We start from the raw sequence: 23,997 nt of genomic DNA, 5'->3' as shown, positions 1-23,997 counted from the left end.
TATTCGAAATCCGCATCTCAAGATGTTCGAAAAAGTGGGGGTAAAGGGATCATCGCGCTCTGCTTTTGCGGTAGTCTCGAGGGGCTTTCCTTGTTTTTGTTGTGATTTCAGTGATTTCTATTTTGCGATGGAAATTATAAATAAATTACACAATGACTGAGATGTTTTTTGCAAGAACTTACACTGCTTTGTTACAATTGCAATCGTCGCGTGTACATAACAATTTGGTTCGTCAGTTAGTTTTAATTCCATCGTCGCAGTGAAAGGAAGCAAAAACTAAACGCCTCCTCCGATTTCGCGGTGTGTGCAAATTAACTCCAGCAATTTGTGAGACAAGTGAACAAAGCCAGGGGAGAGATTTCGAGACTGCAAGAAAAATACCACGATTAGAGATGTCATTTGGCGGTGGAAGCCCAGGAAAAGAGTCTACAAAGACCGCAATATCAGCTGATGAAAATCTTTTGCCCAGAGATTACAGTCTGGTGAGTCTCGCGTCGACCAGCAGTCAAGATGAGAATTTCTGTTCGCGCAATCATGCAGATTGCACACTCAAGAGAATGCAGTTCTACCTGGAGAACCAGAAACTCTGTGACGTGGTGCTAATTGCTGGTGTGGATGGAAAGCGGTAAGTTCTTTGTTCTCTGTTTGCAAATTCACAAGATCCAAGAACAAAGGCCCTTTGTTTCTTGATCCCTCTTTTCCAATCAACTCGGATAATTGCCCTCACTCGGAATGCATCTGGGAAATCTCATTATGTACCTCTTTGTTACCCAGAGTCCCTGCCCATCGTCTCGTCCTCTCTGCTGCCAGTGCCTATTTCGCAGCAATGTTCACTGGTTCCCTGAGAGAGAGTGATCTCCAGGAGAGGGAGATAACTCTTGGCGAGGTGACAGGAACAGCTCTTCAGCTCCTCGTACAGTATTGCTATACGGGCTCAATAGAACTGCGCGAAGATACAGTTGAGACTCTCCTGAGTACAGCCAGTCTGCTTCAATTGGGAGCCGTTGTAAATGCATGCTGCACGTTCCTTGGACGTCAGCTGCATCCGTCCAATTGTCTGGGATTTGCTCTGTTTGCTGAGCAACAGAGCTGCGAGACACTCCTGAAAGTTGCCACAAACTATACCTGTGAACATTTCATGCAAGTCTGTAGAAATCAAGAATTTTTCCAATTGAGTTCTGAACAATTGGGAAAATTACTGGCCAGCGATAATCTCAATGTGCCATCTGAGCAGGAGGTCTTTCATGCTTTATTGGCATGGATTCAGCATGATCCCAAAAATCGTGAGAAGCACATTCCGCAGCTCCTAGCTCTGATCAGGCTCCCACTGCTTCACCCGGCGGTAAGTGCTTTTGCAAGTAAAATAGCAACGTAAAAAACAATTTAATTAAAACAAGCTTCATAAGAGAGATCAGGGATGCTTAATACAGAGACAGATTGATAAGCTGACTTTTTTAATACAAATTTTTAATCTTTGAATCTCTTAATTGACCTTTAACTTTTTCCGACTGGAAAACAGCAAGTCAATTTCACGACTCTCTGATCAAAAATATTTTAGTTCAAGAACTAATTGGGCTCCTGAATAAAAAAAATCCTAGATTTGGATATCCCCATAGTTTGTAATCATACACAAAAATCGAACAGTACGGCCATTAATGTGTAAGGTTCCCGTCTTAAATATTTATTGTTTTTCCTTAGTATTTGGGAGATATTTTAATTTTATAGATTGATGATTTTGGTATATATTTTTGTGGACGTTTTTGGTTTTTAAAGGATTTTCTACACAGGATACTGGTCAAAATAGGCCTAAGACCTTGGTAAGGGGGGACAGGTAAGGGGGGAAACAAAAAAAAAAACAAAACAAAAATCGAATTTTAAATTATTCTAACTAATCCAAAAAATTCTTGTTCCCAGAGTATATATTATTTTTTTCCTTTAGAAAACTGGATTCCCAAAATATTAAAGAGTTAAAAATTGATTTGTATTCTGCGCTACGAATTCATATTTTTTTAAGAAATGTTGAAATATTGAATGGCATTGTATAAATGAGCAGTGAAAAGTTAAACTTGAGCAGTAACAAAAAAAAATTAAACAATGATATTATCGTCCAAATTATGGCAAAAGGAAAATAAAGGGCTTTTCATTCTATCTGCAACAATTTTAAATGTTTAATTTATAATATAAATCAGACCCATTTCTGTAAAAATTTAAGTTTTTACTGACCATAATTAGATATTTGATTGTTCATTTTCAATTTTTTACTGCCCATTTTGAATTTTTTACTGCTCGTTTGTGTTTTGCAATATTGAATTTCGTTGAGATATTTTAATCTTAAAATATGCTTAGAGAATTAATTTTTAGAACTTCAACTTCGAAGTTAAAAAAAATGTAGATTTTGACTTGAGCTTATATACTAGCCTTAACCCTTTCAGGACAGACGATTAAAAAATAGCGATTAGGAAAAAATCATGTTTTCTAACCTTTTAGAGCAAAACATAACTAGATGACCATAAGAAAAATTTTGTTTTTGAGTCATCATCGGTGACAAAATCGGCCTTCACCCTTTAACGACGAGACACTTTTTACGAACTGAAAATCAACAATAAAAATTAAACTGAGAAATATAATCAATGATAAGTTTTAAATCTAACCTTGGAAAGTCCAACAGAGTCTTATTCGGTGTATTTTGTGCTTCTATGAACGATAGGGACAAAAATAGCCCAAAAATTGAAGTAATTTTTCTGACAATACCAATGAATAATATTTTTCGATTTAACCCTCTAACGGGTAAGACCGCCTCCAGGCGGTCTTCACAAAAATCACATTTACAGCGACAACAAAGGTTTTATTTATTTAAAAGTGCTATAGTGTCCTCGGTAATAGTCTTATAAATATCTCTTGAAAGTTTGAACTCATTTTGACTCTTCGTTTTGTTGCTATTCCCAGTTTTGTGTGACAGGTCAGTGAAAAAGCAACAAAAAATATTTGTGCAAAAAAACTCATTTCCAATTTCCATAAAAATACCGATTTAAAGTTATCTGACTAAAATAAATTTATTTTTTACTGAAAAATATGTCATTCTACTTTGTATATTTTATTTAAAAAAATTGAAAAAACTAAAAATGTTAATTTTAGAAGCAAAAAGAATTTCAAAAAAAATTTTATATTTTCTCACCTAGCGCGTAAACTAAAAAAGATATTGAAGAATGGATGGTTTTTTCGACTTTATTGCATCTTAATTATCCTAGAAAGCATTGTTTTAGAACTTTTTTTTCGCATATTAAAGAAAACACCGTTAGAGGGTTAGTGAAAAATATTACGTATGAGTATTGTAGTTTTTATTGCCAAAAGGGTTTTGCTCAAAAAAATTGGAAGTATAAAAAATAAATAAAATCAATTATGAATTTGAGAATTTAAAAATTTGCCATTTTTTAGCTTAAATATTTACTAAATAGCAAATAGCTAGAGACTTGCAAAAAATATTCTAGATTCCTTCAACCTTCTACTTTACAATTATGTACAGACATAAGAAAAAAATAACTTTAAATAGTCAGGAAAAATTATTTTCTTTATGGGACACCGGTGTTCCAATCGTCCTTAAAGGGTAAACTTAGTAGGGGAAGGCTTTCAGGGTTCACACACCGGTGCCGGCCAAAATTCCAATGCCAAAATCCCGAAAATCAAAACACCAAGATGCCAACGCCAAAATCATGAACTCCAAAATCTCGAAAGACAATATCCTGAATAGTCAAAATCCTGAAAGGGACTAAATTGTACGGAAGATTGGACGATAATATTTCCAAAATAGAAAAAAATCTCCCTTTGCCTCCAAAAAGAACAATCGTAGGAATCTCTATGACTCTTTTAAGAATTCTGGATTTTAGTCTTTTCGGCATTTTAGCTTTCAGGATTTTGACCTATTCGAGATTATAGCTTTCGGGAATTTTGATTTTCGTAACTTTAGTTTTCGATATTATACAGGATTTATATAGAAAAAATATGAAGTGTTCGTAGCCATGAAAGCCATGAAAACCTTCTCCTATATCAATCTTTTTTTATAATTATATTTTTTATAATTATTTTCGGCACATTTATCTCAGAGCAGAAATGTCTGCCCCGTAAGGCGTTTTTCGGACTAGAGATTTAGCACAGTTCTCGGAGGTCTCAAAATCCTAAATAGAAAATTATTCTATTGCCTTTTCTGAATTAATTGATCCATATCGCTTCTTGGAAATTACAAGGGGCCAACTCAATCTGAGCCATTTTTCAGGAGACAGCATGAAAGATTCAACTTTGTATAAATAATTATCTCAATTAAGCATGTTATTAAAAACAATTTAATTCTTTTCTATTTGTATGAGCATTATTATAAACATCGAAACATACATAATTTTACCTTTCAAAATATGTTTTTTATGAGTTAGCTCTTTGTCATTCTAAATTCTAAATGATGTTCAAATTGTCATGAAATTAGAATGACACGGGATCAACTTGCTTGAGTTAGTCCCCTGTTTCACAAAAATTTGAACGATAAATCTATTTTGTGCCCCTTGATTTCAAGCAAAACCTCGCAAGCAATCATAAAGAGTAAAATTTTGAAAAACTTTTGTATTTACGATATTTAATGATTCATATCATCTGAAATTTTATTAAATTCTCTGTCTGATTGCATTAAAACCTCAAAATCGCAAGAAAGTGAGTTGGCCCCTTGTAATTTCCAAGGAGCGATTTGTCCTTAGTAATTCAATCTTAAGTCAAAATTTTCCAAAAATTCTTTACTAATGAGAAACTAAAGACGTTAAGCCATATGGCTAATTCTTAGGTCTGACTGAAGCTCGTATAAGGTATAATTTTCGAGAAATAAATTGATCAAAATTGATATCTCGAAAAACATATTTAAAAATTTTATTTAATTTTCATATTTTTTGTTTGAGGTCCCTTAAACCTTGGATGTTTAAAGAAGTTTATCCTCATAAAATATATCGCATTTTATCAGTTTCGGCTTGTTCCAATTTGTCCCAGGTTTTTTTTGCTATTTTTTCAAGAACGCTAAAATCGTTTACAAAAAATATATAAAGATAAAATTATCAATAATTGTGTTCTCTCGTTTATTTGAAAAGTTTTATGCTCTTCAGGGGCCTCTCGACATTTCATTTTTCCATATACGTTTTTGCATAGAGGCACTGAAGACTATTGGCAAGTTTTTTCCTAAAGAGAATTGACTTATCAGTGATATATTTCGAAATCGTACATTAAAAGCTATCTAAAAATACATATTTCATAATGTTCGCCAAAATGATACAAGAACTACGAGCAAATTTGTTTAAGTTGCGGTGCAATAGATGCAAAATTTTTACAAGGAGAAGTGAAAAATACCTTCACTTTTTATTAGGCTTGATGGGCCCCTGGCTCTTCTATATTCTGCAACACTTAACATTAGAGGACAGATTCTGTCTGTGTTGTTCCAAGTAAAATAGCCAAGTAAAAATGATCTGGAATTTGTATTCTGTAGTTTATCACTGATCATGTGGAAGCTCTGTGCGAGAGTGCTAACTGCCAGGAGCTGGTAATGGAGGCTCTGAAGTGGCATTTACTGCCGGAGCGTCGTGCAGTGATTGCCAGCCAGAGAGCCCGCCCGAGAAAGTCGACGATGGGAAAATTGCTAGCTGTAGGAGGGATGGATGCCCACAAGGGCTCCATAAGCATCGAGAGTTACTGTCCACGCCTCGATCAATGGAGTCTGGTGAAGAATATGACTGCCAGACGATTGCAATTTGGCGTCGCTGTTATGGATAACAGGCTAATTGTAGTGGGTGGTCGCGATGGTCTAAAGACACTCAATACCGTCGAAAGTCTTGATCTCACAACAATGGCCTGGAGCAAGTAATTATCTAGTGAATTCTTGCCAAACCACCCGGGTGTTCATTCTTCCTTTTTCAGCCTCCCACCGATGATTACCAATCGCCATGGGCTATGTGCTGCAGTCCTCGGGGGTCCTCTCTATGTGATTGGAGGCCACGATGGCTGGAGCTTTCTCAACACTGTTGAACGTTGGGATCCCTGCACCAGGACCTGGAGCAATGTGGCTCCCATGACATCTATGCGATCAACTGCTGGAGTTGCAGTGCTCGGAGGATATTTGTATGTTGTCGGTGGACGAGATGGCAGCGGATGTCATAGATCTGTTGAGAGATATGATCCCCACACCAACAAATGGAGCCCTCGAGCTGCCATGGTCAAACGTCGAGCTGGAGTGGGAGTTACAGCAGCGAATTTTTTCATTTATGCTTTAGGTGGACATGAAAATTCTGCAAATAATCCTTCAGCATCACGAACAGAAACTGTAGAAAGGTACGATCCGGGAACTGATACGTGGACTCTAGTAGCGTCCCTGAACGTGGGCAGGGATTCCATTGGAGTCGCTCTACTGGGAGAGAGGATTTTGTCCGTTGGCGGATACGACGGAAATCAATATTTAAAGGTACGTTAATAAATCAAGCTTATATTTTTTCGAATATTGACATCCTTGGAAAATTATCGTCAAAATGAAGCATTTTGAAGTAAATCGCTTGTGCATATCGTTAAATTATTCTTTTTGAACGAAAATGACTCACAATGCGTAAAAGCAAAAAACGCTATAAAGCTGTCTATATATTGAATTAATTATTTCAATATTTATATTTCAAAAATAATTTGATAAAGTCAATTTTGTACTAGGAGCTTCACGGGCAGAATCACATTGACAGTAAAATGCTCACCGTATTTCGTTAATTTACGCATTTTCATTGCAACTCTTACGCAAATTCCTGATTACCGTATTACCTTATCTCATACTCGGTGGCACTAGGTGAAAATAATGTAAAGAAATTGAAGAAATAAAACGAAAATGCGACAAAAGGTGAGCAAAAAAAATTGTAAGAGAAATTATTCGTAGTTTTTTTGCTCACCGTTTATTGAATTTTCGTTTTATTTCTTCAATTTTCTTATATTATTTTCACCTAGTGTCACTGATTATGAGATAGGGGAAACTGGGGCACTACCAAACACGGGGTAGCACCAAACACTGCGATTTTTTAATCAGATATTTGACTTCTAAAGACAAGACCTATTGGAATTTATAGGCACTATAGGGATGCTTGTCTACTGAAGGAATGGTTGAGATAGTCCAAGAAGATAAGAAATAAAAATTAGTGTTTGGTGCTACCCCGTGTTTGGTGGTACCCCAGTTTCCCCTAAGGTAATACAGTAATGGAAAATTTGCGTAAGAATTGCAATGAAAATGCGTAAATTAACGAAATATGGTGAGGCTACAGCGAGCATTTTATTGTCAATGTGATTCTGCCCTAACTCTGAAAAAAATTGACCATTTTTAGTGTAAGTTTATTCTGCTTTTGTACGCATTTTACGTAATAATCTGCAAAACTACGGCGGTAGACAAATTAGCATTACTTATTCACCTCATCATAAGAATGATCAGCTTTTGAACACAAAATGTTTTTTTGCACTATAGAAACGTATGAAAAACCTAGAAAATGTCATCCTTCCTTATTGGAACGATACCCCTACACTTGCCCCTACATTGAACTTATCAACCAAATTTATTTAAAAATTAAATTTATGTTGAACTTTTTTATGATAATGATTTTAGTAGGCTTACGTCTACACATTGGGGGCAATTTTTATCAAAAATTGCTATTTTGAAGAGAGAGAATGTCAAAATTTCTTCTAAAAATATGAGCAATATTCCATTTGTGTCAAAATGGATCATTTTGAAGTAAATCATTTGCACATGTGCATGTAAATTGCATCAAAATACTCCATTTTGACGAAAATTTCTCACAAAGTGTAGACGAAGAGGCCGTAAAAGGATAATATTAGGTCAAGTAAAGTCTTGAACCTTTTTAAGTTTAATTTTGAAGATAAAATTAACACAGTAAAGATTATCCGATATAGATCAAATATATGCCGTTTTGTTTGTTAACTTTTGTCCAAGTAATTTCATAATTCTACGATTGAGGAACCCCTCGTCCCTACTAATAAAAAACTTGACTAGTTGATTTTTACAAACCTTTCTTGAGGACAGTTTTGCGCCATCAAATCTTTTTTTAAATGCTTGGAAAGGTAATAATAACTCAGTGCCAAGTCTGGAATATACAGCGAGTGCGATAGAACTTCCTATCCAAGCTCACGGAGCTTTTGGAGCGTCGTAGTTAAAAATGTTTGCGGCCTGTCATTGTTCTGAAGGAACACAATACCCTTCATATTGGCCAATTCTGGGCGCTTCTAGTCGATCGCCTGCTTCAATCTGGTCAGTTATTGACAATAGAGGGCCGAATTGAGCGTTTGGCCATTGGGCAAAAGCTCATAGTGCATGATTCCCTTGCGATCCCACCAAACTCACGGCAAAGCCCTATTAGACATTAATCCGGGCTTAGCGATCGTTTGGGCCGGCTGATCACGCTTGGACCACGATTTTTTCCGACTGTTGTTCTCGTATGTAACCCATTATTCATCGCCAGTCGCCAGCCAGTACAAAAATGAATCGATTTCGTTGCGTTTCAACAAAAAATCGTAGACATAAATTCGGTCCCAACGGTCCCAACAGTTTTTCGAAAATTCGTGTGGCACCCGGGACCTAGCTTTTTCGTGAAACCAGTTTTATACAAATATGGTTCCAATCCAAACTGTTTTCTGGCTGGCTATCCAGCTCAACGATTTCCATGATTTTATCGACATTTTTGACAATTGGCTTACCAGATAATGTCTCATCTTTTGCCGTGAATTTCACCAGAATTAAATCGTTTGAACCATCGATTTGCTACACACAAACATAGAAAATTAGTTTCAATATGGACATAAATTTTTCTTGTATGCAGAGGCCATATGCAAGCGTAAAAAGTTTGTTGCAATATTCCAAATACTGACGAAAATTTTATTCAAGTACAGTAGACTCTCGCTCAATTGGTTGTTTCTCAATCGGGCGAAAAATTTTGTTGACAATTTTCACGTTTAATTATGAAACTAATTTGCCCAAATTCGCTGTAGTTCTTCCTATTTTATCGTGATTCTTTATAATTGGGCGCTTTTTGTGGAATTTACAAAGGCTTTGACGCCCAAATCTATCGATAAACCGGATGACATTTTGCCCCAAATGCCCAATTGTGAGAGAGTCTACTGTATTTTATGGCCTCTACATACTGCAGAAACTTATGTCCATATTGAAAATTTATCCCACACAAGCGTAGGGAATTTGCTTCAATATGGACATATTTTTTTAGTGTGTAGATGCCATCGAGGCTATGAAATATGCGAAAATGTGTCAAAATGCCCAATTTTGATGAAATTTTTTCCCAATGTGAAGAGGTCTTTACATCAAATTAAGTTTTGTCAAAATGTAAAATTAAAAGTTCTCTTTGATTTTAAGAAAAATTAAGGTTTTTTTTAAATATTTGTTATATAATAATAATATTTTTTTTAATACTTGTCCCTGAATATGTTAACTTTTGATACTAAATATTTTAGATAAAATTAGCCTTAATCTCAAAAATTGATAAGTAAAACTGAAAAGTTGAACATGTCAGAAACTCAGTCCATTTTATGAATGTGATATCAAGAGATTGACAGAAAACCATTAATTTATTAATGTTTTTCTGTCTTGGTACTTGCAGACTGTCGAACAATACGACCCGGAAACCAATGAATGGTCCCAATTGGCCTCCTTGAACTTTAGCCGAGCTGGCGCTTGTGTCGTGGCTATTCCCAACACAGCGGCTGTGCCCACAACTAGCAATACAGTATAGTATAAGTTTTCTCATGGCTACTTTTACATTGCGAGGAATGGTGTGCCCAAACGGCTTAATACAATTAATCGCTGCCTCCTGATAAAGATATTCATGAGAGAACGAAAGCCAAAGATTGCAAATTAAGATAATCATCACATTTTTATGATAATCCTTTTTGCTATAATAAGTGAATGTGCAAGAGAGGTTTCTTGTGTGACTTCTATAACTATCATAAGAATAATTAATCATATCTTTTTCTAACTTACATGTCAAAAAAAGAACCTTTCTTCTCTGATTGCATGGCATTTTTTGCATTCCAGTGATTGTTCTTGTTTATTTTTCAAATATTAAAATATTTCTGTAATGATAAAAGGCATCAAGAGAGAGATTCATGGAATTCCAGTGATTTTTTTTTTAATGAGATCCGTGAGTATTGCGCAATACGCATTAAAGATTACAAGAGCACATAATTGGTTAATTGACCTCTCTCTCTCTGTCGGAGAAGTTGTGATAGATAATTTATTGGATTGTGCAAATAAAATGGCACACTCAGTATCACACTCACGTTTCTAGAATTCTATCGAGGGAAATATTTGTCAGCTAGTATAACTGCCACGAGTCTGGGTGCTGACTTTTGCTCTAAGATAGGCTCAATCCACTTTCCCTATCATTTGATGCGACCTTAACAAATATGCCACGAATTTATAATCAATTATGTCAAACACATGATTGAACTATGCGGTACTTTCAAATAAAGATTTAACAGGTGCTTATTTCAAAGCAATGCATAAAATTCTTGAATCTCTCTCAGATGACTCAAAGTATTTTTCGTCAAATTGAGAGCCTAATCTTGAATGTTAAATTGCAGAAGTGGAGACCCGTAAGATTTCTACCATGTTATGGGCGTCAAGTAAAGATTTACGATCATTATGTTTAGTAAACAATACACCACAAGCAAGTATATTCAATTGCAACTATTGTTTTTTTTATATCTTTCATAAAAATATAATATCTTGAATATCATGTATTTTTCTAAGTGAGTTTCATGGGAAATACATTGTTGATTCTCAAGCAATAAACTAAAAACGTCAGTATAAAAATTTATAAGACTATAACTTATGTGTTTGCACTTTGCAGACCGATTGTCATTACTGAGTAAGAGAGGGAAAGTTAAATTCATGCTCTATATCTTTACTGAACAAGGGAAGTTCACGCGATTACCGCTACAGGCGCTTAAACCGTAAAAAAAACATTGTTCATCATAAAGACTTTAACGCGGCAAAAATATATGTCTTCCAAAGACATTAAAAATTCGAAATGTTCCAGTCAGGTTTATCTTGCTGTAAGAAGTTTAATGGTAAAAAACGACTACGATTGATTACTAGCTTGTAGTTTTCGACAAGAGTCGGAAATGATTTACAGACAATTGCGAGCTTTTGCTCTCTGGTTCAAAACCCTTTTCGGTTAAGGTTTTCTGGAATTTCGGCTAAATCAGGAATTAGCTTTTTTGTGATTGTACTTATGCTTTTACAAGTACGACTACGGAGATTCGGGTAATGACCGAAAGACTTAATCACTCGAAATATTCGTGTGAGAAATTGCTGTACATAAGCGAAGTAGAATTACCCAAAAAAAGCTATGCAAGCTTTTTTAAAGAGATGCCAACTTCAAGGCAGACCTTACTTAGGACAAAATTGTTTAATCGAATAGAATAATCGTATGTCGTAATCTTGATTATTTTTAGTTCGCGACCACATTAAACCGGTTTAACCTTCAACCTTTTAATAGTTCGTAAAAAAAAATAAAATTCGTTATTAAAATAAATGAAAAAACCCACAACTTAAGATTAAACATTAAAACAATTTTTTGAATTTTTGAAACAGTCATAAAAATGAGTTTGGGCCACTGGCTTTGTGACCTAACAGTCCATAAGTGTTAAAATAAATTTAAAATAGTCTGCACGTTTTAAACAAAAAACGATATCGTTTTTTTCTTATTAAATTTTATTTATCCGTTTCTCGGAATAATAAAATCCAACTTAAATGCATTGTTCTATGCTTAATTGCGTCTGCCGTCGCCTTAACACCACAGATCACATCAGAAAGTGGAAGAAAACCCGAATTTTTAGCCAATTTGTTTGTTGCATTTTATATTTTTCTAAATTTACCAAAAATACCACAATTTTATCAGAATTTATATGTGACAGAGGTAGGGACAACGAGCAACAGGAACAAGCATAATAAAAGATAATTCTTGAGATAAAAAAAAACACGGGTTGCTGATACACTGAGAGAAATCCGAAAAAGTTAAAATAACATTCCGGAAATGTTAATTTTACCCTGCATTATTGATCCGAAATCGGCGTTAATATTATGCTTTTTAGGTGTATTATGGGTTAAAGTTACCCTTTTTCATATTAATTTTACACTTAAAAAGGTGTAAAATTAACATTAAAAAATGTTGATATATTTTTACACCTAAAAAGTGTTAAAGTTACGAGGAAAAAAAGTTAATCGTACCCCTTTTTTCTCAGTGTAGGGGAAAGTGGAGCACCTTTGAATTGTGGTACCTTCGAAATTGTGCTTCTTTCTCCTATTTTTAAAAAATATTTTAGAACTTATCATAATGTAATTTAGCTTAAAAATTAATTTGTTGAGTTACATTTATCATGGTAAAGTCAAGGTCCATTTAAAAATAAGAAAAAAACTATTTTAAAGTTACTCTAATTCAAAGGTGCCCTACTTGTTGGCCGAATGGAAACACGTGAAAATGGAGAAAATTAACCCAGCTAGAGTTCGTAGGGCAATAGACCCTGCACAAGGTGGATAGATCCTTAAAGAAAGCTGAGTTTGAACTTGGTTTAATTTTGCCCCTCTTACAATGCGGCACATAATTTCGAAAGCTCTGTTGTAATTCGATCAGTATAGAATTTAATTTACAACAATCAAAACTTAAAATTATTTTTTTTACGTCCGGAAAACCCGTCATGGTTTGAAAATAATAAACATTACCACAGTGAGTATGTAGAGAACGACCGACCCACCTACTTCTAAAAAACAATGTCTAATTTCTACTTTATTGTATTGGCGGGAGAAATGAATACAATAATTATAGGGTGAAAGGAACACACATTGACATTTTAATAACTTGTGTCAGGACCTAGGGTAAATTAAGCTAATTCAAAACCTGCTCCAAATGGAAATTTTTTTCTACGCCAAATGGAAACATCATTGTTTTCACGATAAATACAGTACTAAATTATTAAATTTATTAATTTTCTATACCACAGTTTCATTATTTAGTTAATTTTGCTTCAAATAAAGCAAAAATCCATTCATATTTACAAATTTTAATTTGTTAATTTCTCACTCAGAAAAATTAAAAGTGTACCTTTTCAACATTGAATTTTTCATAGATCGACCATGTTTTCCAATGAAAAACACAATGAGGTGACTGTTGTTTATTCGTTTTGTTTAACATTTAATGTCACATTTCTGGTTAATTTTAGTTAAAGTAAGTGCTAATCTTTATTGTTAACGGTACGTGAAGTTTTCAAATGAAATAATTACCTATTTCGTGAACAAAAAAGGGGTTTTCTGAAGTGTCTGCAAATGCTTCAATAGGAAACCCCGGAAATATGATTTTTTTGGAAAGATTTCCTTATTGTTTTAGATGGGAAAGGAGAAAAGACCAGGAATAAGAACAAATCTTGCGCTCAGGAGAAACTCAACAAGATTTTTGAAGCCTTTCGTCGCGGTTTCTCTTACACTGTTTGTCTCCAATTAGAAACTTTCCCTTGTCTCCATTTGGATTAATTTGTTTCCCATAGAAGCATTTTAATAAAAAAATCCCATTTGGAGCAAGTTCTGAATTAAGCTCTTCTACTCTGTCGAGAAGCCCGGAATCACATACCGTAGTCCCGAAAAAATAGCCAGACCCTCGGGGGTATTCTATGAGGTCAATATAAAGATAACGACGATGCCCTTTTGGCAGATAAAAAAGTGTCACTCAAGCCGGAAAGAAACCCAAATCTATTTTCAAAACATCATAAGTTCGTGAAACTCTCGCAAAGATTTATTAAGCATTACAACTCACAAAATTTTTAAGTCAATTGTTCCAATTTCATTGACTTGTTCTTTATGTGTTTTATTCCATTCATTATTTCTTTAAGTTATTTAATTTAAATTTCTTCCAAACAGACTATATTACGAGCTTTCTTCTGTATAGCGGCAATGATAAAAGCACGAATTTACTTTTTTCCCCACTAAAAGATCGCTAAATTGATTATTAAACTGATAAGAAGAAAAATAATAAAATTGTATATTTCTCGACTGAAAATCAATTAATGTATTTCTCAAAAGAAACTCAAAATTATATCTCATCCAAGTGAATATCTTATAGGATTTTTCCTCTCCATACATATGATAGAGATTCCAGTGTAGAATATAAGGCATGTGAATTAGGGCATAATTCAATTAAGCATCACGATACGACTGAAAAAATTAAGATCTCAAAAAAGACTATTTTATTAAAAACAAAACAAGAGTATTTTGTTAGAAGCTTTGATAAGCATAATTAATTAACCATTTGCACAACTAAAAAAAAGAATTGCTCAAGTCGAATCGCATTGCCAAATTGGATTCAGGCCTTAAAGTAAACTTTCACATCAAATTAATTAAAATTATATTTAGACCGAATTAGCTTCACTATTCTATTTAAAATATTGTATTTAGACGAAAATTGTGAAATATATAAATTTTCTACGATTTTATGGAGAATATTTAGGAATAAAATATTAAATAAAATTCTTGTGTTTTTTTTTCAAAAATGGGTATTTTTATTAACAAATTATTACATTTTTTTTATTTGTGTCTCTCTACATTTTTCTTTAATGTAATTTCTTTTAAAATTTTCTTTTTATAATTCTTTTTTTTTTCAACTATCGGATTTCAAATCCCTAATAAAGACTTGTATTACATGAAAAATGTAAAAACCCTTTTGCCAAAAAAAAACCTATCATGCATTCTACTTTTGAATAAAAAGATCAACAAAAAAAAAACAATTAATGATTAAAAATGTAAATTTCCCGTGCAGTCACTGCAGAGAATTGCACTGAAAAACCACGAAATCTCATGGATATAGAAAAAAAACTCTTCTCTCGCAAAGGAATGATGAAGGTTTTTCAGTGGAACGACATTCACATTATTAAATGCAGATTTGCAATGTTTTAGAAACTGAATGATTTATAGGCATGCTTAAAAATGATTTGAGACTGTTTATAAAAATTAACAATTACCCGTATCACATTGGTTTTTTTTTTAATAATTCTCTTTCACTTCACGACAAAAAAAAAACAAAACACAGGTAATTCTCAATTCAGGAGATACAAAAATTGTGTGAATGAGTGTGTGCGTCAAGTCAGTTACTTCTCGCGATGGAAAGAGAAAAAAAGGAGGAAAAAATCGAAATGAGAGAAGGCAATTAAACAAAAACTTCGAGTTATACTTTCATTCCGTTGTATACCACGGGAAATGGATGATGAAATCAATACAACAGCATAAGTCAGACTATTTTACCCCACAAGTACATTAATTTTTTTTTGTTTTGTTGTTCACCATTAAGTACATGCATTTGCAATGGTCAAGTGTTTCTGTATGGCTGGCGGAATGTTATCTTTTGTCTTGGAATTGTTCCCTTGACCCAGCAACTCTGGACACTGCCTCTCACCATCCTGAATCTCTTTGCAAATCTTGAGCAAGTCATAATTTATCCTCTCACTCACAATGGAATCTTTTCTGTAAGGACGATAACAGAATATTGGAATGGCTTTTTTATGAGGCGGCACAATTTTCTTCTTTGCAATAGAAATCCAATTCACTTTGAGCTAAAAAAAAAGGTGCAAAAGAAGTAATAGTTCTCTGTACTTACTTGTATTCAGGATGATTAATGATCTGCTGTCGAATCCATGAAGCTGTTGTAAGTAATTCACCTGATGCACGCTTCTGAATGAGCTTTAAGTACTGCTGAATGGTACAGTGAGTATCTGCATCGACATCCATTGAGCCCAAATAGCTGTGAATCAACGGCACTAGTCCAGGAAAAGAGTCCTATCCCAAAAGAGCAAATAGACATTTAGCTAAAAATTCATCCTAACACATTTAGCTAAAAAAAATCAATATCTAAAAGGGATAGCAAAGCGCCCCAGTCCCAGGCCTTCAGAAGTGGCCGATCTCGTGACTTAGGGCAGAATCACATTAACAGTAAAATTCTCGCCGTAGCCTCACCATATTGCGTTAATTTACGCATTTTCATTGCAATTCTTACGCAAATTTCTGATTACCGTATTACCTTATCTCATCTCGGTGGCACTAGGTGCAAATAATATAAGAAAATTGAAGAAATAAAACCAAAATGCGACAAACGGTGAGCAAAAAAACTGCACGATTAATTTCTCGTACAGTTTTCTTTGCTCATCGTTTAGCGAATTTTCCTTTTATTTCTTCAATTTTCTTATATTATTTTCACCTAGTGCCACCGAGTTTGAGAAAAGGTAATACGGTAATGGAAAATTGTCAACGCTCAGTGGGGAGCTCAGCCGAAACTGATGCGTACGTCTGCTCTTGCGCTATCATTTTCTGTAGCAGAGTACGCAGCTGAAGTATGGGAGAGGTCTGTGCACGCCAAACAAGTAGATATTGCTCTTAACAACACCACCCGTATTGTAACAGGGTGCCAAAAGGGCACGCTAGTGGACAAACTCTATCCCTTAGCAGGAATTGCTCTACCACGGGTGAGGAGAAAAATCATCTCCAGTAGAGGGATGTCCAAGGTTCTCTCTGAACCAAGGCATCGTGTCTATGGTCACAAAAAACCAAGAGCAAGGCTGAAGTCTCGCAAGAGCTTTTGCCACTCTGTGAAATCACTTGACAAATCTCCGGAGGAGGCTAGATTTAATCTGTGAAAGGAAGTCTTTCCACCAGATTTTGTCGAACTAAAGGAGAGCCTTCCTCCTGGTGGTGATCAAAACTGGACGACATGGAAGTCTCTCAACCGTTTGAGGGGCGGCGTAGCGCGATCGAGAGACAATAGGCGGCGATGGGGCTTCTCGGAATGTGACGTCACTTGTGACTGTGGGGTGGTTCAAACTACCCCACACTTGTGTGTTTGTCCTTTGTCTCCTGCTTCTTGCGAGGTAGGGGACTTGATGTTGGCAACCCCGCATGCCATTGACGTAGCCCGTTATTGGGCAAGACATGTGTGAATTTTATGCCTCGACACGATTAATAATAATAATGGAAAATTTGCGTAAGAATTGCAATGAAAATGCGTAAATTAACGAAATACGGTGAGGCTACTGCGATCATTTTATTGTCAATGTGATTCTGCCCTAAAGTACAATTGTATTTCGGACAAATATTACTTATCGGCTCATAACCCGTTCATTTCCGCGTCAAAATCGACTTGAACCGACTTATAAATCATTCAAAAACGCCCAAAATACACCTCAGAAGTATTATAATTTAATTTCGAATGAAAATTAATTATCGGTTTTGAACCGGTTTATTAACCGGTGTAATTGAAATTGATGTAATTGATATAATTCAGTATTGATTGAAATACATTAATAAAAACTATATTTATTTAGTTTTTTTTTACGGACAAGAATTACGAGTTTCAGATTTCCTTTTATTTGTTTGTTTAAATTGGAAATTGAGCTAACCCAGCGAGCCCCAAATGCTAAATGATTCCAATTTTGCTGAAAATAGGGGAGGCTGGGGTGGTTTGGGACACTTTCATGTTTTGACTTTGAGACAGTATTCCAAAAAATCACGATAGTGTATTACAATTTTATGCGGTCTATAGGATACTTATGGGTAATGACTTTATAAAAAGTACTCGATAGAACTTGGAAAACAACTGAGTTTCTTGGAAAAGATAAAATATTTAACTTGACGCTTTGTCCTAAACCTCCCCGATGTGGGGCAGTATGGGACGCAAAAAGGAATGTTTGGGTCGCGCTTTTTCTCGCATAATTTGCATTATTGGAGCACGTTAATTAATTTTAAGTACAAGATTAAAAATATTTCTAATAGAAAAAAATGTAATCTTTTTTTCATACTGAGAAATTGATATCAATTTAATTTGTACAGTAGAGTGATTTATTGTCAATCAGTTATCTAAAGTATTTTCTTATTATTTTCTATCTACCTTTCCTTGCTTTTTTATTCTAAGTATTGCAATCATGATCATTAAATTCTTCACACGAGTAGATTTTCTTGCAACTTTTAGTTTTGAACTCATTGATGGATTCCTGTTTGATTTTACGACAACTGCATAGTACATGGTTTTTCCTTATTTCTCTGAATAACCTCTCGTCTTGCCTTTTTTCGAGAACTTGTGAGAATTTTAGAGTATATTGCTCGAGAATTTTTCGAGAAAATAGTTTTTAACGGGATTGGGCAAAAATCGAATAACCACTGAGAAGAAATTATTGATTTACAAGACATTGATGGTTTAATTGTCAACTGGTAGAGTTTGCACAAGAGAGAGATTTCCAGTAGAAACTGGGCATTACTCTCCATTTAGACAATAAAAAATTGCACGCCACCTACAAACTTGTCGAAAATCAACGTTCCATTCAACCCTTTTCAGGTGTCCAAAACATCCCCGCGGGCAGTTTTGGTATTTAAAACCTTTAAATAAAAAACAAGAGCGTATAATCTCTGAAACTTTTATAAAAATATGTTCCCAGATTACACTGCTAGCTAATGAGATAAAAAAAAGTTTAGATTATCCCTGATATAAAATATAAAGAGCAAAACTGATAAATCAAAAATATACTATTTTTATCAATTTTTAAAAAAGTGTTCATAGAATTAGAATAATAAAACTGAGGATATCCATTTTTTTAGTCAAGATACATCTTAATATTGCTTACGATTGAGTATAGTGGTTAAATCCCATTTATTTCAGAAATTAATGAAAAAATCGCCTTGTCCCACACTACCCCTGTCCCAAACCTCCTCGGTCTCCCCTACATGTATTTTCAGCTGAATTCTGCAAACCTTAAAACGCCACTCGCGAGGCCGTGCCATTTTCAATTTCATATTTGGTTAGCACTTTTTGTTCCAGAACTGCTAACCTTTTTACTGATCGATTTAGCAAGAATCTGCTGACAACGCTGTATTTTTCAGCTAACTGTCCTCGCTGGATATCTAGGCGGCCTAGACGGACCCCAGCGAGCACCAAATGCTAATCAATTTCAATTCGGCTAAAAACATATGTATGTTTAGCTGAATTCTGCTAACCTTAAAACGACACTCTCCACGCAGTGTCATTTCCTGCTTTTTTTCAACTAAGTGTGCACGCTGGGACATTTAGTCAATATACGAAATTACCGTTAAATCAGTCCTAATAGTGGTTTTTCAAGGTCAAAGGTTAAAAAGGTTCTAGAGAGCGTAATTCCCAACCGAATGGTATCATGTTTAGGCACATTTGGAAAGGTTTTAGAGTTTCTAACAAGTCTGAGCCGATTCCAATCGTTTATGTACCGATTCATAACCGATAACTTCTTATTATCCGAAATTCAATTATATATTACTTCTAAGCTATTTTGGCCGCTGTTTTGAGTTATTTATGGCTCCAGCACACCTTTTAGATCAGGAAAATTTTATGAAGTCGAAATTCGAAACCCTTTCTTTCTCTTTAATTTAATTCTAATTTAATTTCTCTCTAATCTAATTCTTTCGCATACCAAATTCGTTTCTTCTTCTTCTTCTTCTTCTTCTTTTGTTTTACGTTTTGGCTGTCGGACTCAATTAGGTCCATATAGCGATTTCGTTCGCTCACTTTAAATTTTAAATTTTTTTCATTATCACTTTATTTTACTTTTTAACGTTCACTCTTTTTTTTAATTATTATATGCTCACTTTTTGTTTATTTAGATTTACTTTTCCATGAAGTTTTTATGCTCACTTTTTCTTTTTTTTATTCCATTATATCATTTACTCGTCTCTGACTAAATGCTTTGCACTGATTCCAAGCTCCACTTTAATCTATTTTTACCGTCATATTCCCTATTTTGTGATCTTCTTGAGTTCTTCTATTTACTGAGATGTTTTGTCTGTGATCAGAATTTTCCCATTTTTTCTGCGAACAATTTTTCAACTTCTCACATGTTTAAAGGCTTCCTCTGGTCTTGGTCACCAAGATTTTTGAGCTAAATTGAATTTGGAGTGATGTTTAAGAGAAGAAGAAGAGTGCGAGAGAATGAGATAGACATATGAAAAACGTGTGAGAAAGACAAGGATTCCAATTTCGACTTCATGGAATTTTCTTGATCTAAAAGGTGTGCCGGAGTTATTTTATGAATCAAATTTGTTGAAAATCTGTAAATGGTAAATGATGCGACAGTACTTTTGAGAGCATCTAAGTCCCAAACACTTTGCAAAGCATGTAACCCTTTTGCCACCCCTTTTTATTAGATGTTTGAAAATAAATATTTTATATTCATTCTATGACTCTTAAGGTGTCTACACATTGGAGCTGATTTCATCAAGAATTATTTCAAGAATTTTTTAAAGAAAAATTCATATTTTTGAAGGAATTTTTGAAGAAAAATGCCTCCACATTGGGTTTTTTATTTTCCATCAAAAATTTTTTTGACAGATTGCCATCATTTCCAAGTCTCTACCTCTTCTGACTGTTTTTCACGAAAATTTGTTGTTTCACTACTGGAAAAAGTGAGAAAAGCGTTTAGTGAAGTTCCTTGAGATAGTATTTAGTGAATTTGTGAAGAAAATCTTCTAAATATTCAAGGGAATAGTGTTTTTCTTGAGATGTCGTTCCTGGTGGAATCCAACCCAGCCTTGAAGGAACATTTCCTGTGATTTTCCTCCAGAAATTGCCGGAAGTTAATCCATCTGTGTATTCTTGAGGTGTTCCACAGTACAGTGGCCTCGTACTCCATGGATTGCAAGATGGATGGAAAGGAGAAAATTTACGGGCACTTTGGAATCTCTGCCTTGGTTACCAATCAAAACAAGAGCTAACCAGAGCCACCGAGGAGATCTCAATGCAAACGAGAGCTGTCCGGAGCTACCAGAAGCCATCACTTGAACCCCCAGAAGAACATCAGAATGATCTTTTATATCATTCACTTTCTCAACCACTAGGAACTCTGTGGGATTGCTTCCTTTCGAGAACATCAGAACTGGATAGCCAATTCCTCATGTCAATGGAACATGGAACCCAGTAAATAAATCAGTAGTGGAATTATTTTGGAACATCCATGGAATTTTCACAGGAATATTCTTCTATTATATTAATTTAAAAAAAACTACCTTTTTTACATAATAGAGATCCTTTATGTAATTTTTTTTATTTATTAAGGGGTCCATCTGGAAGATGATTGCCCCGCCTTTATGTAATTTCTAATGATTATTTATTAAAAATTCCTACTCTTAATAACATAATGCAATGTAAAGGACTTTTAATTTAGAAGATTACGTGGATTTTTAAATATTTAGGTTTGCTTATTTTTAGTAGTAGAAAATATATCTGATGTGGGGATGTTATAATATAATACAAGCGGTTTAAAATAAATGAACTAAAAAAAATCTAGTATAATAATGTTAAGAGCAGTTTCCCAAAAATTAAATAAAATTTATTTCAATTTTAATTTCGCATTAAAATTCAAATAAGAGACAGCCTTTGAAATTTATTGTCTTTTTTGATCAGTAAAAAGTTTCATTCAAGTTTTTAACGCTTGTGGAAAGGATTTTATCAATATCAGGAGGATTTTTTTATGAGATCTTAAGAGTATTTTCCAAAAATTACACTTTAAGACTCCCAAAAAATCTAGTTTTGAATCTAGTCCTTTACATTTCAAAATGTAGGAATTGTAGGCAAAAAGTAGGAATTTTTAATAAATAATCATTAGAAATTACATAAAGGCGGGGCAAACATCTTCCAGATGGACCCCTTAATAAATAAAAAAAATACATAAAGGATCTCTATTATGTAAAAAATGTAGTTTTTTTAAATTAATATAATAGAAGAATATTCCTGTGAAAATTCCATGGATGTTCCAAAATAATTCCACTACTGATTTATTTACTGGGTTCCATGTTCCATTGACATGAGGAATTGGCTATCCAGTTCTGATGTTCTCGAAAGGAAGCAATCCCACAGAGTTCCTAGTGGTTGAGAAAGTGAATGATATAAAAGATCATTCTGATGTTCTTCTGGGGGTTCAAGTGATGGCTTCTGGTAGCTCCGGACAGCTCTCGTTTGCATTGAGATCTCCTCGGTGGCTCTGGTTAGCTCTTGTTTTGATTGGTAACCAAGGCAGAGATTCCAAAGTGCCCGTAAATTTTCTCCTTTCCATCCATCTTGCAATCCATGGAGTACGAGGCCACTGTACTGTGGAACACCTCAAGAATACACAGATGGATTAACTTCCGGCAATTTCTGGAGGAAAATCACAGGAAATGTTCCTTCAAGGCTGGGTTGGATTCCACCAGGAACGACATCTCAAGAAAAACACTATTCCCTTGAATATTTAGAAGATTTTCTTCACAAATTCACTAAATACTATCCCAAGGAACTTCACCAAACGCTTTTCTCACTTTTTCCAGCAGAAAATAACAAATTTTCGTGAAAAACAATCTTGAATCGTGATGGTTTCCTTCAAGAATTCTGTCAAGAATGACTTTGATGAATTTTATTCCAATGTGTAGCCGATAATTTCTTTCAAAAATTCTTGATGGAAATTTCCTTCAATTGGATATGATTTTTGAAGAAATTTGTCTACACATTAGACAAATTTTCTTCAAGAATCCATCTTTTTGTCAAAAATTCTCACCAATGTGTAGGCAATTTTCTTGAAGAACACTTCTTGAAGCTCATTTTTGATAGAAATTTCTTATAATGTGTAGACACCTTTATGGAAGAAAATTAGATATACAAAACATTTGTGATCCAAATATAGATACCCATTTTCTGATTCTCCCCGACCCATGCAAAATTTTTAAAGGTTAATTTTTTTTTTAATCAAAAAATTCTTCTCATCCTAAATTTCTTTTTGAGGACCAAGCCGTTAAAAATAAAAAAAAAATAAGGTTGAATAAAACTGGCTTATTAAATAGCTTATAGCATTGAAACAGTTATGAGCATATTAAAATTATCCAATTGTTTTTATAGATTTGTTTGTATAAATGAAACTTTAAAAAATGTTGAATTTTGTTTGGAAATTAACTAAATCAACCAAAAAACTAATTTACGATATTTTACCATCCCTGTTTTCTTTTAGGATATTGATTATCCTAACGACCCGTCACTCCCTAATTACGCTACTTCTTTTTTTCACCCCACTCACCTTTCCATTGATAATTTGATCAATTGTCATCAACTCATATTCATCCTCAGCTTCCACTGCTCCATTTTCAACGACAGTCTCGCCATTTTTCATCTGTCCTGTGACATGTTTCTTGAACCAGAATCTCTGCTCTCGGCAAGCATTGCGCTTCTGTGCATTCTGCATATTCTCATCGACTTTGCTGATTGGAATGAGAAAGTCCAGTTTGTAGGACAGAATGACTCGTGTTAACAGCACCACGAAGCACACAATTGCTGCATTTTCAAAATCTGTCAGCTGCAATTCACACGGTCGGAATTCCACTCGCCAGCCAATTGATGAATTTGGAGGTGGTGGCTTGAAGCGCATCGTTTGCCAATTTGTCGATTGAATATTCTCAAAATGATCCGTATCTTGTTCATCATTCTGATGGACTTTCTCCGAAAAGAGCGACACGGTATCCCGTATAAATAGATGAGCAACATGTTGAGCCAACAAATGATCAATATCACCCTCGCGAAGTCGTTGATAGATCGCTTCGTCGTATACTAAAGGCACGTCATTGTATCTAATAGAGAAAAGGTATCCATTATGATAACATTAACATTATATTCTTTAGAATATTTTAGTGCGGAATATTTTGTTTATCCTTCTTTCGGTATTTCACAATATGAGATAAATATTAAGAGTCATTAAAATTCCTGATAAATATTTAGATCTTAATGCCGCTTCGGAATTACTTCGCATAATAAAATAAATATCAAGTTTAAGGGGATTTTGCAAGATAAAAGGAATTACAATGAAATATTTTGAAATTGAAATAAATATTATTCTACATAGAAAAATATTTCATATATC

General features: G+C 34.3%; 2 protein-coding genes across 4 annotated transcripts in view; one reads left to right on the top strand and one right to left on the bottom strand.

The window, feature by feature from the left end:
* The first annotated feature begins 28 nt into the window (after positions 1–28).
* On the top strand, positions 29–14,587 carry LOC129809429 (kelch-like protein 5). The gene is made up of 6 exons (XM_055859249.1): positions 29–625; positions 775–1,342; positions 5,513–5,883; positions 5,941–6,481; positions 9,669–9,794; positions 10,651–14,587. Exons 1-6 carry the CDS (start codon positions 393–395, stop codon positions 10,717–10,719), a joined length of 1,908 nt encoding a protein of 635 aa, XP_055715224.1. The 5' UTR covers positions 29–392; the 3' UTR covers positions 10,720–14,587.
* Positions 14,588–14,595: 8 nt separating this feature from the next.
* LOC129809428 (glutamate--cysteine ligase) overlaps positions 14,596–23,997 on the bottom strand; it is a 16,507-nt gene continuing 7,105 nt past the window's right edge. For all 3 annotated transcript variants that reach the window (XM_055859247.1, XM_055859248.1, XM_055859246.1), the window contains exons 4-6: positions 23,161–23,707; positions 15,711–15,889; positions 14,596–15,577 (exon numbers count right to left, since the gene is read on the bottom strand). In XM_055859247.1, coding sequence (XP_055715222.1) covers positions 15,400–15,577; positions 15,711–15,889; positions 23,161–23,707 — 904 coding nt within the window. In that variant the 3' untranslated portion in view covers positions 14,596–15,399. The remainder of the gene's footprint in view (positions 15,578–15,710; positions 15,890–23,160; positions 23,708–23,997) is intronic.

Source organism: Phlebotomus papatasi, chromosome 1 (assembly GCF_024763615.1).
Source record: "Phlebotomus papatasi isolate M1 chromosome 1, Ppap_2.1, whole genome shotgun sequence".
NCBI classification, from domain to species: domain Eukaryota; kingdom Metazoa; phylum Arthropoda; class Insecta; order Diptera; family Psychodidae; genus Phlebotomus; species Phlebotomus papatasi.
Note: the sequence above shows the minus strand (reverse complement) of the source record. Positions and strands in the feature narration are given on the sequence as shown.

Bases quoted from the DNA above. Each gene is read 5' to 3' on its own strand.
- LOC129809429 (XM_055859249.1), top strand. From the start codon at position 393: ATGTCATTTGGCGGTGGAAGCCCAGGAAAAGAGTCTACAAAGACCGCA. The intron at 1,343-5,512 runs GTAAGTGCTTTT...TGTATTCTGTAG, and splicing joins TCCCACTGCTTCACCCGGCG to TTTATCACTGATCATGTGGA. The intron at 6,482-9,668 runs GTACGTTAATAA...TGGTACTTGCAG, and splicing joins ACGGAAATCAATATTTAAAG to ACTGTCGAACAATACGACCC.